This window comes from Corvus kubaryi, unplaced genomic scaffold (genome assembly GCF_017639235.1).
Source record: "Corvus kubaryi isolate FWS band 111438036 unplaced genomic scaffold, C.kubaryi_AGA036_p1.0 138, whole genome shotgun sequence".
NCBI lineage: Eukaryota > Metazoa > Chordata > Aves > Passeriformes > Corvidae > Corvus > Corvus kubaryi.
In genome coordinates, this window is record NW_024580672.1 from 8,044,186 (window position 1) to 8,056,510 (window position 12,325).

The window sequence follows — 12,325 nt, forward strand, 5'->3', positions numbered from 1 at the left end:
AACCTTAACTTCATAATAGAGATCTAAACAATCTCAACATCTATGACTTGCCTCAATATTACTTACTTCTTCCAACGTCAAATATAAATGCTCTAAGTACTTATTTATCCTTGCAAGCTTTTTTACAACTTCACTAGTAAATTGCTATAGTTCTGCTTAGACTAAACCCTGCTATAAGCAACTATTTTCTATAATTGTCTTTGTTTACATCATTCGGGCATCATAAGGTAAATTAGCAAAAATATGTTTTTACAAAATCGTGTTCAAGTGAACAGAGGATAGCTATATGTATTATACTGCTGGAACTAGCTATCTTGTAAAAAAATGGAAGTATGTATTACATCTGGCTTTCACAGGATTAATACACTTGCTACATAAAAGCTATTCTAAACAGTCACAAGACTCCTTAATGAATTGTGTCTTTGTCATTAAGCTTCAGCAGATTATACTAGAAGGGGTGTTTGCAGTCCTTTCCTAACATGAAAACCTTCAAAGCTAGTGATTTTACCATCTGAAAACCAACTCAAAGCTAGTACCTTCCTCAGATTTTAAGAAATCTCCCTTAACCTGAAGATTTCAAAAGCAATTAATTTCTTCTCTAAAAGTGCATAGTAAAAATTAGCTGTACTCTTCCTTCCTTGTGGTGCTACGGCTACCTGTACAGCAGCTAAGGTTTTAAATGGAGTTAGGGCCAACCCTGTCAGCAATATTGTTAATATAGTAAAAAAATAAAACAGGTGGGAAAATAAAGCACATTCGTCTTTAAGACCAGCACAGTCCCTTCCAACTCAAATTATTCCACGACCGTTACATGGCAGTTTAGCATTTTACCTTACAAACCTGACTTTAATAGAAAAGCAAGAAGCAGTCAAGTCAGCATACATATTATAGATCTATTGGAAATAGGAAGTATTCTACACAAAAAAATTGCAAATACTGTGTATGAAAAGTTTTGCTTTCCGAAAGTTCACGGCTCTGAAGAAATAAGATGGGACCCTAAAACTAAATGTTTTCTATGAGCTTTTAGGAGGTGGTGGTGGCAAAAACAGGTCCCCCTGAATAGATCATGGATAACATCAATAATACACAGTTACCTTTTCTGTATTTTTAAAGCCACAGACAAACCACAGAATATGCAAAGAGCTATAAAATTATTCCAGGCCTGAATAGTGAGACCCAGAAAAAGAGATCAGAAACGCATAACTTTAGTTCAATAAAGTGAAATTGAGAAGAGACTTGACTTTAGTAGATATGTAAGCACCTCCCAACAGGGGAAATATATCAGATTTTAAATAATGAAATCTAGCAGAAAAAATGCGTAACAAGAAAAATGGTTGGTCCTTGATGACAGACAAACTCAAACTAGAAGTGTCACCCTTCTTTGTCTTGGAGTTTCAGCGACTACTGGGAAAAGCTGTGCATGTTCTCAGGCTTCTTCTGAAGGCTGTACAGTAGCACAGTCACCATTCAACTACTGAGCTTAGAATTGAGACAACTTAGAAGGATGTCAGACCAGCTAAATGTCTCCATTGACATTAGGCTTTGCAATTCTATGAGCTTTCTTACTTTCCCAAACAACATGCTGTTACTGCCCTCCTGTTTTCAAATTTGATGTACCATCATCCATGCAATCACTAAACCTTTTTTTTCTTTCTCAAGCTTTCTGAAATATTTTCTAATATTTGATGTTCAAAAAAAGTTTTGGTTTTCGAAGGATCTGTTTCTTTCGAACAAAAAGAAGTATAATATTTGTCGGGTTTGGAAGTAAACAGAAATCCTAGTTACTGACACAGTTCTAGTTCTATCTTTGCAAACAAGAATTCTAAATATATTTTTGTTTTTCCTTGATGTCTTTTTCAGCGCAATTCATTCTATATATGGTTATGGAAAATACCTGAAGATTTTTCTCCCAAACACTGAACTTGTATGCAAATCCTACCACCATCTTCCAGAAAACCAGTACCTGAAGCAGCACCTCTTCTTTTTTTTTTTTGTGTTCAATGCATATTTAAAAGATTTGTTAGTAGCTGTTAAGAGGTTTTATATTCACAAATCCTGTACCTATGAGGTAGATATGAACTATATGATTAATTTGATTCCTTCTACTTCATGGCAGTTACAGAACTGCACACTATGAAGATCTAAAGCCTAGAAGAAAATTCTACTTTTAAGGTTCATTTTTTTTTTTCAAATTGAAAACACTTTAACTCAAATAACAAGAAAACTACTTCATGGTGCTTTAAAGTATGATACCACAAGTAAGTTCTAAAATGTTAATTACATTTTATCACCCAAGTGCTACACCAACACAAAACCAGAACTACCTCTTCTCAGCAAATATGACAAAACCGTTCTTTTTAGGTATAGCTATTTTCAGAATCAAGTATCAAAGATTAACAATGTTTCAAATCGGAATTCTTCTGAATTCCAACTTGAAACTTCTAGAAACTCATAAGCAGAGCAATTTATTTGAAAAAAGCATATAAGAATTTTTAGAGTAAGTTATGCACATTTATGATACTTCAACAACTACTCTGTTTTTAAAAGGAAATATCTATATTAAAGAAATTTTTCACAGAATCACAGAATATGCTGAGTTGGAAAGGACCACAAGGATCATCCAGTCCAACTCCTGGCCCTGCACAGGACCACTTTGCTCTATTTCTCTGCAGAGCTCTGCAATTTAATTTTGAACAAGCAAATACAGGTGAACAACTCCAGGTCAAACCTTGTCTAAAGCTAACAGTAACATAATTAAAGGCATTTAAAGCAATAGTTTTTCCAGACAGAGAATTCTTTCTCCCATCTCAAAGAAAAATGCTCTCAGAAGACACCACTCCTGCCTGGGGATAGGGGTGAAGAGAGGAGACCTAATGCAACAGCATCAGATCGAACCCTTTTCTAGAAGATCTCAACACTTTACAAAGAAAGCTGAAAATGTGCATGAAATCTGTTGCACTAAGTCTGTAGGAAATGTAGACAAAAATATGTAATTACTGTATAATTGTGCAAAGCCCTTAAAATTAAGCTCAAGAAAAAAATCAAAGTACTTTTAGCATCAAATTGTATCCTAGTTCTTCTACTGTTGCTTTGAAACATTTTCAATTTGCGCTTGATAAATCTTCCTGGCAAATTACTTATTTCAGAATTACTAAAATATGTAGCAATGCTTTTATATACATAACTAGTATTTCAAAAGCAAATACTTAAACATTCGAAAACTATGTCAATATGAAGCCCCTGAAATAAAAGCTAAACCAATTACGCCCTAAGAAAATGCCCAAATCAGCTTAATTTTTAGAAAAATGGTTACACCATTCTGCCTCAAATCAAAGCTAAGAACATTACCAAACAGCCAAAAGGCAGTGTCTGGGTTGGAATTAACTAAAATAATTTTCATTGCCTTTCTAGTAATACTTCTAAGTATCTCAGATTTGCTATCAGTGACTGAATAAAGACCTCAAAAACACCACTGTTTTGCAATTAATACAGATACACTTGGTATCAGGGAGTTTTTTTTCTGTGCTATCTAAATCACTGAGGTGAAAATAACAGTGTTGACAACCAAGACAACCTTCCTATTGCAATGGGGTACTATCACCTTGAATGGTGAATGTTTGTCACAGCCTTTAGCTAACAGCCAGATTAGGGAAATGGGAGGGTTAGCACATAAAAGACATTCCTTTCACAGAGTAAAATATTATGAACCTTCATTAAAGTTACAGATGCCAGTTTAAAAAAACGTGCAAACAGAGGTGTTTCTTTATGACCAGTTAGTAGCAAAGCATTGCTTTTACATGCTGCTGTGCATTTGTGCCACTCAGAAAAGAAAAAAAAGGTAAACTCCCTTAAGCAACCATGAAACAAAAATTGATTCCAAGTTTTAAACTTGTATACTGAAGATACAGGGAGAAAAGCTCACTAAAGAAAAAAGCAGCAGTGCACTTACATTCAAAAACATATTACTAATTTACAACATTTGAGTAATTTATGTACTTTAGGAAAAAAATACTTTTACCTTGTTCTAGAACCTTAAAAAGTACTGAAATTCATATTTTGTCCAGCAAAAAAAAGACACTTCTTTTTTGTAGAATAAGAAACAAAGGAATGTCCCACAACATAATTTAACATTGAAATAGTTGCAATGTGAACCGGATAAATGCAAAGCATTTTGCCTAAATTGATTGAAATGTTGTATTCCATTTCAAACAAGTTGAAATACAAAATACACAGTCACAACATTATTTCATATTCCTTACTTCCCTTTCCACCTAAAAACACTTTTGTGTCCTTAAAGCACTATTATTAAATGCAGCCATTATAGATCTAATATTAGATTAGAAAACTGTCACCCAATTTACTTCTCTGGAAATAAAACTACCACTTTGATTAAACTCCCCGCATATAATCAGGGCCACAGAAGGGCAAATCTTACCAGCAAATGTACCTTCCATTGAATCTTAGATTCCTCCTAAAATGCCAGGAGAGCAGGTACTTTCAGTACCATAAAAAGTCTCCGCACTGCACTTGTCCAAACTAACAGTCAGGCAACAGCTGCTCAGTTTAAAGCTACAAACTGTGGCAAAATGCATAACTGACATGCCTTGTGTAAGCCATGAAGAAGACATGCATTTGGCTGGCTCACTGAAAGGTCAGATTTCCCACCTCCCCAGATAAAAGCTGAAACACTAGGATTCAAATGGAAGGAAGTTTAGAAATTAAGGATGAGCATACATCCCGCTAAGACTAAAAGCATTTGATTTTGACAGCAGAGTTATAAACAAGAGTGATTTTAATTCTGCTGGATTTTTGTCTTTTAATATATTAAGAAATAAGTTACCCTACACTCAGGCTTTTGTACAAGTTATATTTATAACAGTGTTGTTTAAACAGGCCAAAAGTAATAAACGGAATTACTTTTGTTTTAGGAAACTTCATCTGAAGCATTACAAAAAACACAACATGGGTTTCTTTATTAGCAAATGCCCTACCTTTACAGCTATTATGCTCTCTGCACTAACGACTCTAGTAAAAGGCAATAGCATTAGCTTTAATGGGACAAAGGGCTATGACTTAGGCAACCATCCAAAAAAGTTTCTTTGAGAGGCAAAGTAAAGGAAAACCTCCCTGAGGCTTCCAGAAATGTGATTAACCGTAAAGAAATTACAAATAGGGGGAATTAAAAAGAGAGCATAGTCCTCACATTGCATCTACGTTCAGAAAGCAAGTAGACACAAAACGCCTGCCTTCATCTCACAGTCATTATCTGGCTCTGGCATTTTTATCACTTCTTTTCTTCATTCTAACCTTACGCTTGTCTACACACAGTTTACATCACTTTCACAAGCAGCAGGACTACATCACTGAAAAGTTAGTTATGAAATTTGCTAGAGTACACAAGACTGAAAACCAATATGCTGCCACAAGAAAGCTTTCTCCATTTCCCCAGGAAGTCTGAGAGAGAGGTCTGTGCAGAACTGGAATGCGAGCAGTACACTCAGAGACACTCTGTTTATACGGTGAATATACGTCTTGTCTGAAAAATCTCTACTGAAGGAATGACCATGGGACCTGGCCAACACACCATTATTTTTTCATTGACAACACAAGCATATTATTTCTTAATTGGAAGAATGACAATTCAGTGTTGTATCCAACTTCCAGCTGGAAACTAGGACACTTAGATTTTTTAAAAATTCATGTTAAATATGATAATGTAAGGATGCCCATGGAGATGGAATAGAAAAATTTAAAATTAATTTTGTTTATAAATATCAATTTTATTAATGCTATCTCACTACAAATATACAAAATAAACCATCAAATTAAATATTTCTCATCATTATAGGGTCAATACTAAAGTATTTTTCACTAGTCATAAAAGCAAGTATCTGAAAACACAAAGAAAAATATCTGAATGTCTTTGATTCTGCTAAGTAAACTGTAGAGTATTTCTTAGAATTTAGCAACAACAAAAAAATGTGTCTGGAGAGAAATAAAACAGCATTATCCTACAAAACTTGACTTTCTCTCCTAGTTTGTTTCCTAAAACCAAAACTTCAAGAGATGACTTTTGAGTCATCTTGATGCTTGAGTCCTTGGGGTTTTTTGCTCATGATTGACATGCTAACATAAACATACAAAAAATTTCCATTCTACACTTTAAAAGTTCCCATGGACACTACTTTTACAAGGTCCATTCAAACAAATGTTCAGACCTTTGAAATAATAAACAATAATAAGCATTTCAGGGATTAACTATCTGCACTCAGAATCCCATTTCTTTTTTTTTCAGAAGAGTAGTCGTCATAAAAAAAATAACAAATTTGCTTTTAAAACTAACATCATTTTGCACAAACTTCTGCTCTCTCAGTCTTCATCCAGATATTAGCATGTCCTTTATTACCTTCCTCACAACAAACCTCTAACAACACAAACTCATTCTATGTATTTAAGCTGTTCTTTTTCTTGTGTTAGAAGTAACAGCTATAGACTCCCAACAAAAATATTGCTGTAAGCTGAGACTCAGATACACAGGTTAAAGGATCATCAATACCAAAACTATCACACAGTATGAGTGGAACCAAAATCTATATAAAATCATCTGAAACTCAGTTCTGTTTCTTAATGGCTTACCCCTGTACACAGGTTAGGATATCCAGATCCATACAGACATGTACCTTGAGTATGATAGCTATTACATACAAAGGCGGAATTTTACAGATGAAAATATATTACATTTTTTTATTTAGATTACTTACACTGGTTAACTTCGATTTACTGCCTGGTTCAATTATGTGTCTATCTTGCAGTAATACAGCTTACTGAACCTGGAAAGAAGACTGTAAGGACAAGACAAGCTATGCTGGTAAAATTTGTATCTTTGTCCCTATAATGTATTAAACATGTTGGATTAAAGGAAGTTTTTGTTAAATTAATGTTGTCAAGGATCCTCCTTAAGTCTTTCTCCCACTACCCTTGGTGTGACCAATATGGCTGTAACTGGGCCTGGCCGAAGGGTGACAGGTCCAGGAGACTGACCTCAGTGATCTTTCCCTTTTGTCAATTTGCAGGGACAATCATTGTAGCCAGCTCCAGACGGTCTCACGTGTCCCTAGACTTACAGCTGTCCTCCAAAATCCTTCTCCTCCTTCCTGACATCTCAGTCTTGATCTGTGCTTCCTGCCATGTCACTCTTCTTTCTCTTCCTAACCAGATGACCTGCACTTGTTCCTGCTCTTCCTGACCTACATCCTGGAGGCAACACAGCAGGCATGAAATCCTTCTTTCCTGACTCACACCCTTGCCTCAGGCCACATTATCTACATACAGTCTGACCTATCTCCAGTATTTGATTTCTTCTCCTACAGTGCATTGCCTGGCTCATCTTCTTACCACAGATTCTCAGCCTAAGACACATTTTGTCTTTTCAGGTCTTAATGTCAGCTCATTTGGCTTTATCCCTCATTCTAAATGGTCTTAACCTTTGGGCCCAAACACACACACCAACTAAATCATGCTGGCCTTTCTAAATCTATGTACATCAAGCTTGTTATGACCCATTACTCCGACATATAGCTATCAGACAACTGCCCCAATTTCAGGGATCCTGGAATTTTCCCAATATTGTAACAATACACTTTGTGCAAAGGGTGCAAGAAATAGCAGTGGGAAAAGCCACAGAGACTTGGGCACCTGTTTGCTGTGCAGTCTTGCAGATGGCAAAGTCTGATTACAGATAAAGGGTAATCACTAAATTCTGTGGTATGAATAAAGTAGGTTTGTTTAAGATCAATGCAGTCTGCCTCCACATTCATGACAAATTAGTTTCCTTATGTTCTTGGTCAAAACCTGCTACTGTCTATTTAACAAGTCCTGCCCAGCTTTCTCTGGAAGAGGTAGTCCGATTTATATCACAGAGAGTGGCATCAGACTCATCAATTCTAGAAGATGCTAAAGTCAAAGAATATTGATACAAAATGTTTGCAGTCTGCTCCATCTTCAGACACCTCCTTCTACTTTCCTTCCCTTTATCTTAGACTACAAATTGAATTAAATTGGGGTGCAGGGAGGAGTACAAGTTTCTTTCAAATGATAACTCTATCAAATGTAAAGTACAAACATTTTCACATACTCTATTTCCTTCTTTTTTTCACTTTCTGCATAAAAATGTCAATACCATATGAACTGTGACAATGACTGGCCCTTCAAATATGACTCCAGTGAAAGTTCTGGCCCATTCACAACTATGAGCAAACTTCTGTAACAATCAATTTGTAAGACACAGAACAGGCTGAAAAGCAGGATTTCCTTTCGACAGGAAAAAAAGCTGGCTTCAATCCAAATCCCACTGAAAGACACTCTCAAAACTTTTTACTAACCAAAAACTCTGAGTTACATACAGAGGTACTAAAACAGTGCAGGATAAATGTCTTCAGTGTTCATATGTGAAAATTATGTTCTCTGTAGCAACAAAGATGCTGACAAGGATGTGAATGTCACTGACCAGCTGTGGGAACTCCAGGCATCTGTGGTTCCCGGAGTCCACTCTCAGACTGTCCCTGCGCTACCGGGACCGGAGTCGCAGCCCCTCAGTCGGGAGCCTGACGGCTCTGCGAGCCGTCTGAGAGGAGGGATTGCAGGCTCCCTGCTCCAGGCCCAAGACAGGACTCTCCTACACAACAAGCCTACATGAGTTTCTGAAAACTCTCAGTCTCAGATCCATGTGACTGGGGATTCTGGCTTAGGAGGTCTGGTATGTTTGGAAGCCTTCTGTGGAACTAACAACACTGGCTGATCTGCCCACAAAACCATCCTAGCCCTGGGGACTCAGAGCATTTAAGGTCCTTAGCTACCAAGCAAAACCTTAGAAAACTATTCCCTGGAGCTGGACTGCTTGTGACTGCAAGGTTCATTGCTCAGGTCACTAAGTAACCCCTGAAGGACTGAACACAAAGAACTCACTAAGTGCTTGGTGCTAGGGAGACAGAAATCCAGGAGGCTATCCCAGTATTAGGGACTTGCTGTTTGCAGGATCCCTATTTCCAGGGCAGATATTACGTAAAAGCCCTAACTAAAGAGAGTATAAAGTTTTTGAGAAGTTTTCCTTTTTGAGAAGTCTTCCTTTTGAATCATGAAGGCACTCCCCATTAAAGTAATGGGCTCCTCTTTAAATAGACTGGGCAAGAGAGTGCTGAACTTTGTCTCCAAAAATTGCAAACATTTTGAAAGAAAAGTAGTGGAATACTGTCTCATCCAGAAAAGGTTCTCCAAATACAAATTCAACAGCCCTTGAGATCTTTTCAAGACTTGATGATACAGACTGGTTCTAATTAACAAATTTACTTCTGCTTTGGAAGCTTTTTAACAACTGTCTTGAAAATCATTTGAACTGCAGTAATATTTACTCTTCAGTTGACAACTGATTTGGGGTTACAGTGCCTGTCTTCCCAAGAAGTCATTAAATGTGACAGAGCCCTACTTTCATGGAAAGGGCTAAACACCTGCCTGCTGATTGCAGGTAGTGAATTAATTATTTATTTTCGCTTTGCTTGCGCACACAGCTTTTACTTTATGTATTAAACTCTCTTCAACTGAATTTTTCAATGAATTTTTGCACTCTTACTCTTCTGATTCTCTTGCCATCCCATTGTAGGGGAGTGAGTGGCAGCACAGTGCTACCTACTAGGGTTAAACAACAGCAACTATTAAAGCACAATAGGATCAATATAGTCCCTTTTCAATGCCTCCAAACTACTGAGTGAAGTGCTCCCATGACATTCTGTATCCTGTGATAAATCCTCCATTGCATTTGATGACAGAGCTCTTACTGATGTGAATTAAAAATTCTCAGGTTTAGATGAGATTAGCTTATTGAGGTTAAATCCAGCCATGGAGAGGATGCTGGACAGATGAAAATAACCTTCTTATCAATCTGTATGGACAGGACAATTTCTCAAAAGGTACACACCCAGGAATAATGACCACAGCTCTGAATTCAGAATATGGTTGGGCTCCTTGCTAATGTGAATGACTCAGCCACATCCCCAGGTAACACTCCATAAACGTTTTTAGAGAGGACTCTGTCATTTCTCAGCTATAATAGACCACCACAACATAACTAAACAGGAAGCTTCCACACTCAGAAAACTTCAATATCCTAAAGCTGCAGCACATCTCTTCCTCACCAGAGACCAGTAGAGTAAATCATGCCTAGACCACTACAGTAAATCCAAGCTCTACCATGTACACAGGCTATCAGTGGAATCACAAACTGAGTTCAAAGTCCTGTCTTTTGTCTTAATGTCTTACATCCTTTGGCTCAGAATCCAACAATATCCACCATGTAATACTGTCGGCACAGATATCCCCAAACTAGTGCAAAGTGTGCTAGTACATAGAGTACACAGAGCACACATGTGCACTTGTTAGCTCAAGCTCCATAAAAAGATAAAGCCATATTAGCAGCTCAGTGAGCCTAACTATTGCTGCTGCTTCCAGTTCCAGAACTCAGTTCCAAAGCACACGCCTTCCGAGCTGTTGCAGGAATGTCCCTGTCCGTTTGTCTAAAGCACTCATGTCCCCAGAACAAATACAAACCAAACAAAATAAAAAGGAAAACCCTAACAAAATAGGACACTATACTGTATATATCTGTCTCTTACAGACAATGAGGGTATATGAAGCTTAGTAGTGTTGCTCAAGGTACTACTGAAATTCATTCAGATGCTACAAGTTTGCCATCTGTACCTGTTATTCTTAGATATTTTACTGCCTCTCTCTGCCCTTTGATTCACCTAGAGAGAAACTAATTGAAACAAGAAAGGGCCACTCTTTGGGATAAAAGACAGCCATATCTGAGGATAAACTATACCTTTATTTGTCTGTAAAAATGAAGTCAGTATCTGCATTAGCTAAGGAACCACGCTGATTTTGCACTTATTTTGTCAAATTCCTGTAAAATTTTGGGCAAGCCATAATATCCACATGCATCACTTCTACCATGGTATGACTGAGATACTATATCCTTTAGTTATGGTTTATCAGATGATGATAAATCTCCAACTGCTTGAGTAACTTATGAAATATTCTAGGCATTAATTAAAAATTAATCAATAAGGTAGGTACTATTCTATACAAAACCATCTTTTAAAGCACAGAATTTGTACCAAGAAGGCTTTATTTAACTTCCAAAACTGACTAAACTAAATCACATTAAGGATACTCTTACTACATACGAAGACGATCAGCATGGAAGTTTAGCATGCAACATCCATTTTCCAAAAGGCATTTTCCACGTAGACAATACCCACGTTATTTGAAATGATTCAATACTAGAAAGATGATGGACCCGGGAGAAGACCACCAATACATCAGTAACGAAGTGTACATACTTCACAACACAGTGCTATGCTGACAGGTACTTGTATAATGACAACAGTAATAACCAAGTAGAGCATACACTTCTTTCTCCAGTTCTGAACCAAGCCAGCCCATGAGCAGCAGCACTTGGTAAATGAGAAAAACTACACATAGGAACACGCTAAAAACAATGGCTTGGGCATTAAATTTGGATGCAGGCAGAAAAGATTCCAAGAAAAAAACCTGAAAAGGTGTTTGTTTTGTAATAAGACTCTTTTCAGTTTAACTGCATTTTTACTTTAGTAAACTAAGATAGCTAGTCATTATGACACATCAATGATTGCAAAGGAAAATATCTGAAAACATGAAAACCTTTTTTATCTGTTAACTTCATATGAGTATATAAACTACAGAATACTATATAGTATTAATAATTCTGCAACTCATTCTATAATTAAAGCAGAGATAAAAAAAAATATATCTTCATTACCTTTAAGCATTGTTCTTCCAGTTGAGCCGCCAAAGATATTTAAAAGACCGCTTCTTGCTCCTAATGATGTAGTTGCTTCTAGCAAAGCACCAGTTATATAGTTAGAGAGTGCAGTCCTCTGTAAAGTGGCACGATACTGACAGTAAGCACCTCTTACACATGGTTTTACACAAAAACCATCTCCTTTGCATATACAGTCTGTAACAAATGTTGGGAGCTTTCTCAGAAGATGAGGAATATATTCAAAAATATCTTCTGCTCCTTCCTCTTCTTCTCTCACTGTACTGAAGATCTGTGGAGAATGCAAAAGCATGGACCGTTAGTTCATTTGCTTAGGATAACACATTGAATATAAAACAATTCCAAATGACCACAACTTCTTGCGAAGTTCAATGACCTGCAACATCTACTTATCCAAAACTGGTTTTTGAGGATTTTGTGTTAGGCTCCCAAACAGGATATTTAAGTAAGATG

The 12,325-nt window shown here is 36.8% G+C and overlaps 1 protein-coding gene across 3 annotated transcripts in view; it reads right to left on the reverse strand.

Moving 5' to 3' along the window:
• Positions 1–12,325, reverse strand: part of PLCE1 (phospholipase C epsilon 1) — a 141,616-nt gene that overhangs the window by 66,002 nt on the left and 63,289 nt on the right. For all 3 annotated transcript variants that reach the window (XM_042018973.1, XM_042018975.1, XM_042018972.1), the window contains one exon: positions 11,852–12,143. In XM_042018973.1, the coding sequence (XP_041874907.1) occupies positions 11,852–12,143 (292 nt within the window). The remainder of the gene's footprint in view (positions 1–11,851; positions 12,144–12,325) is intronic.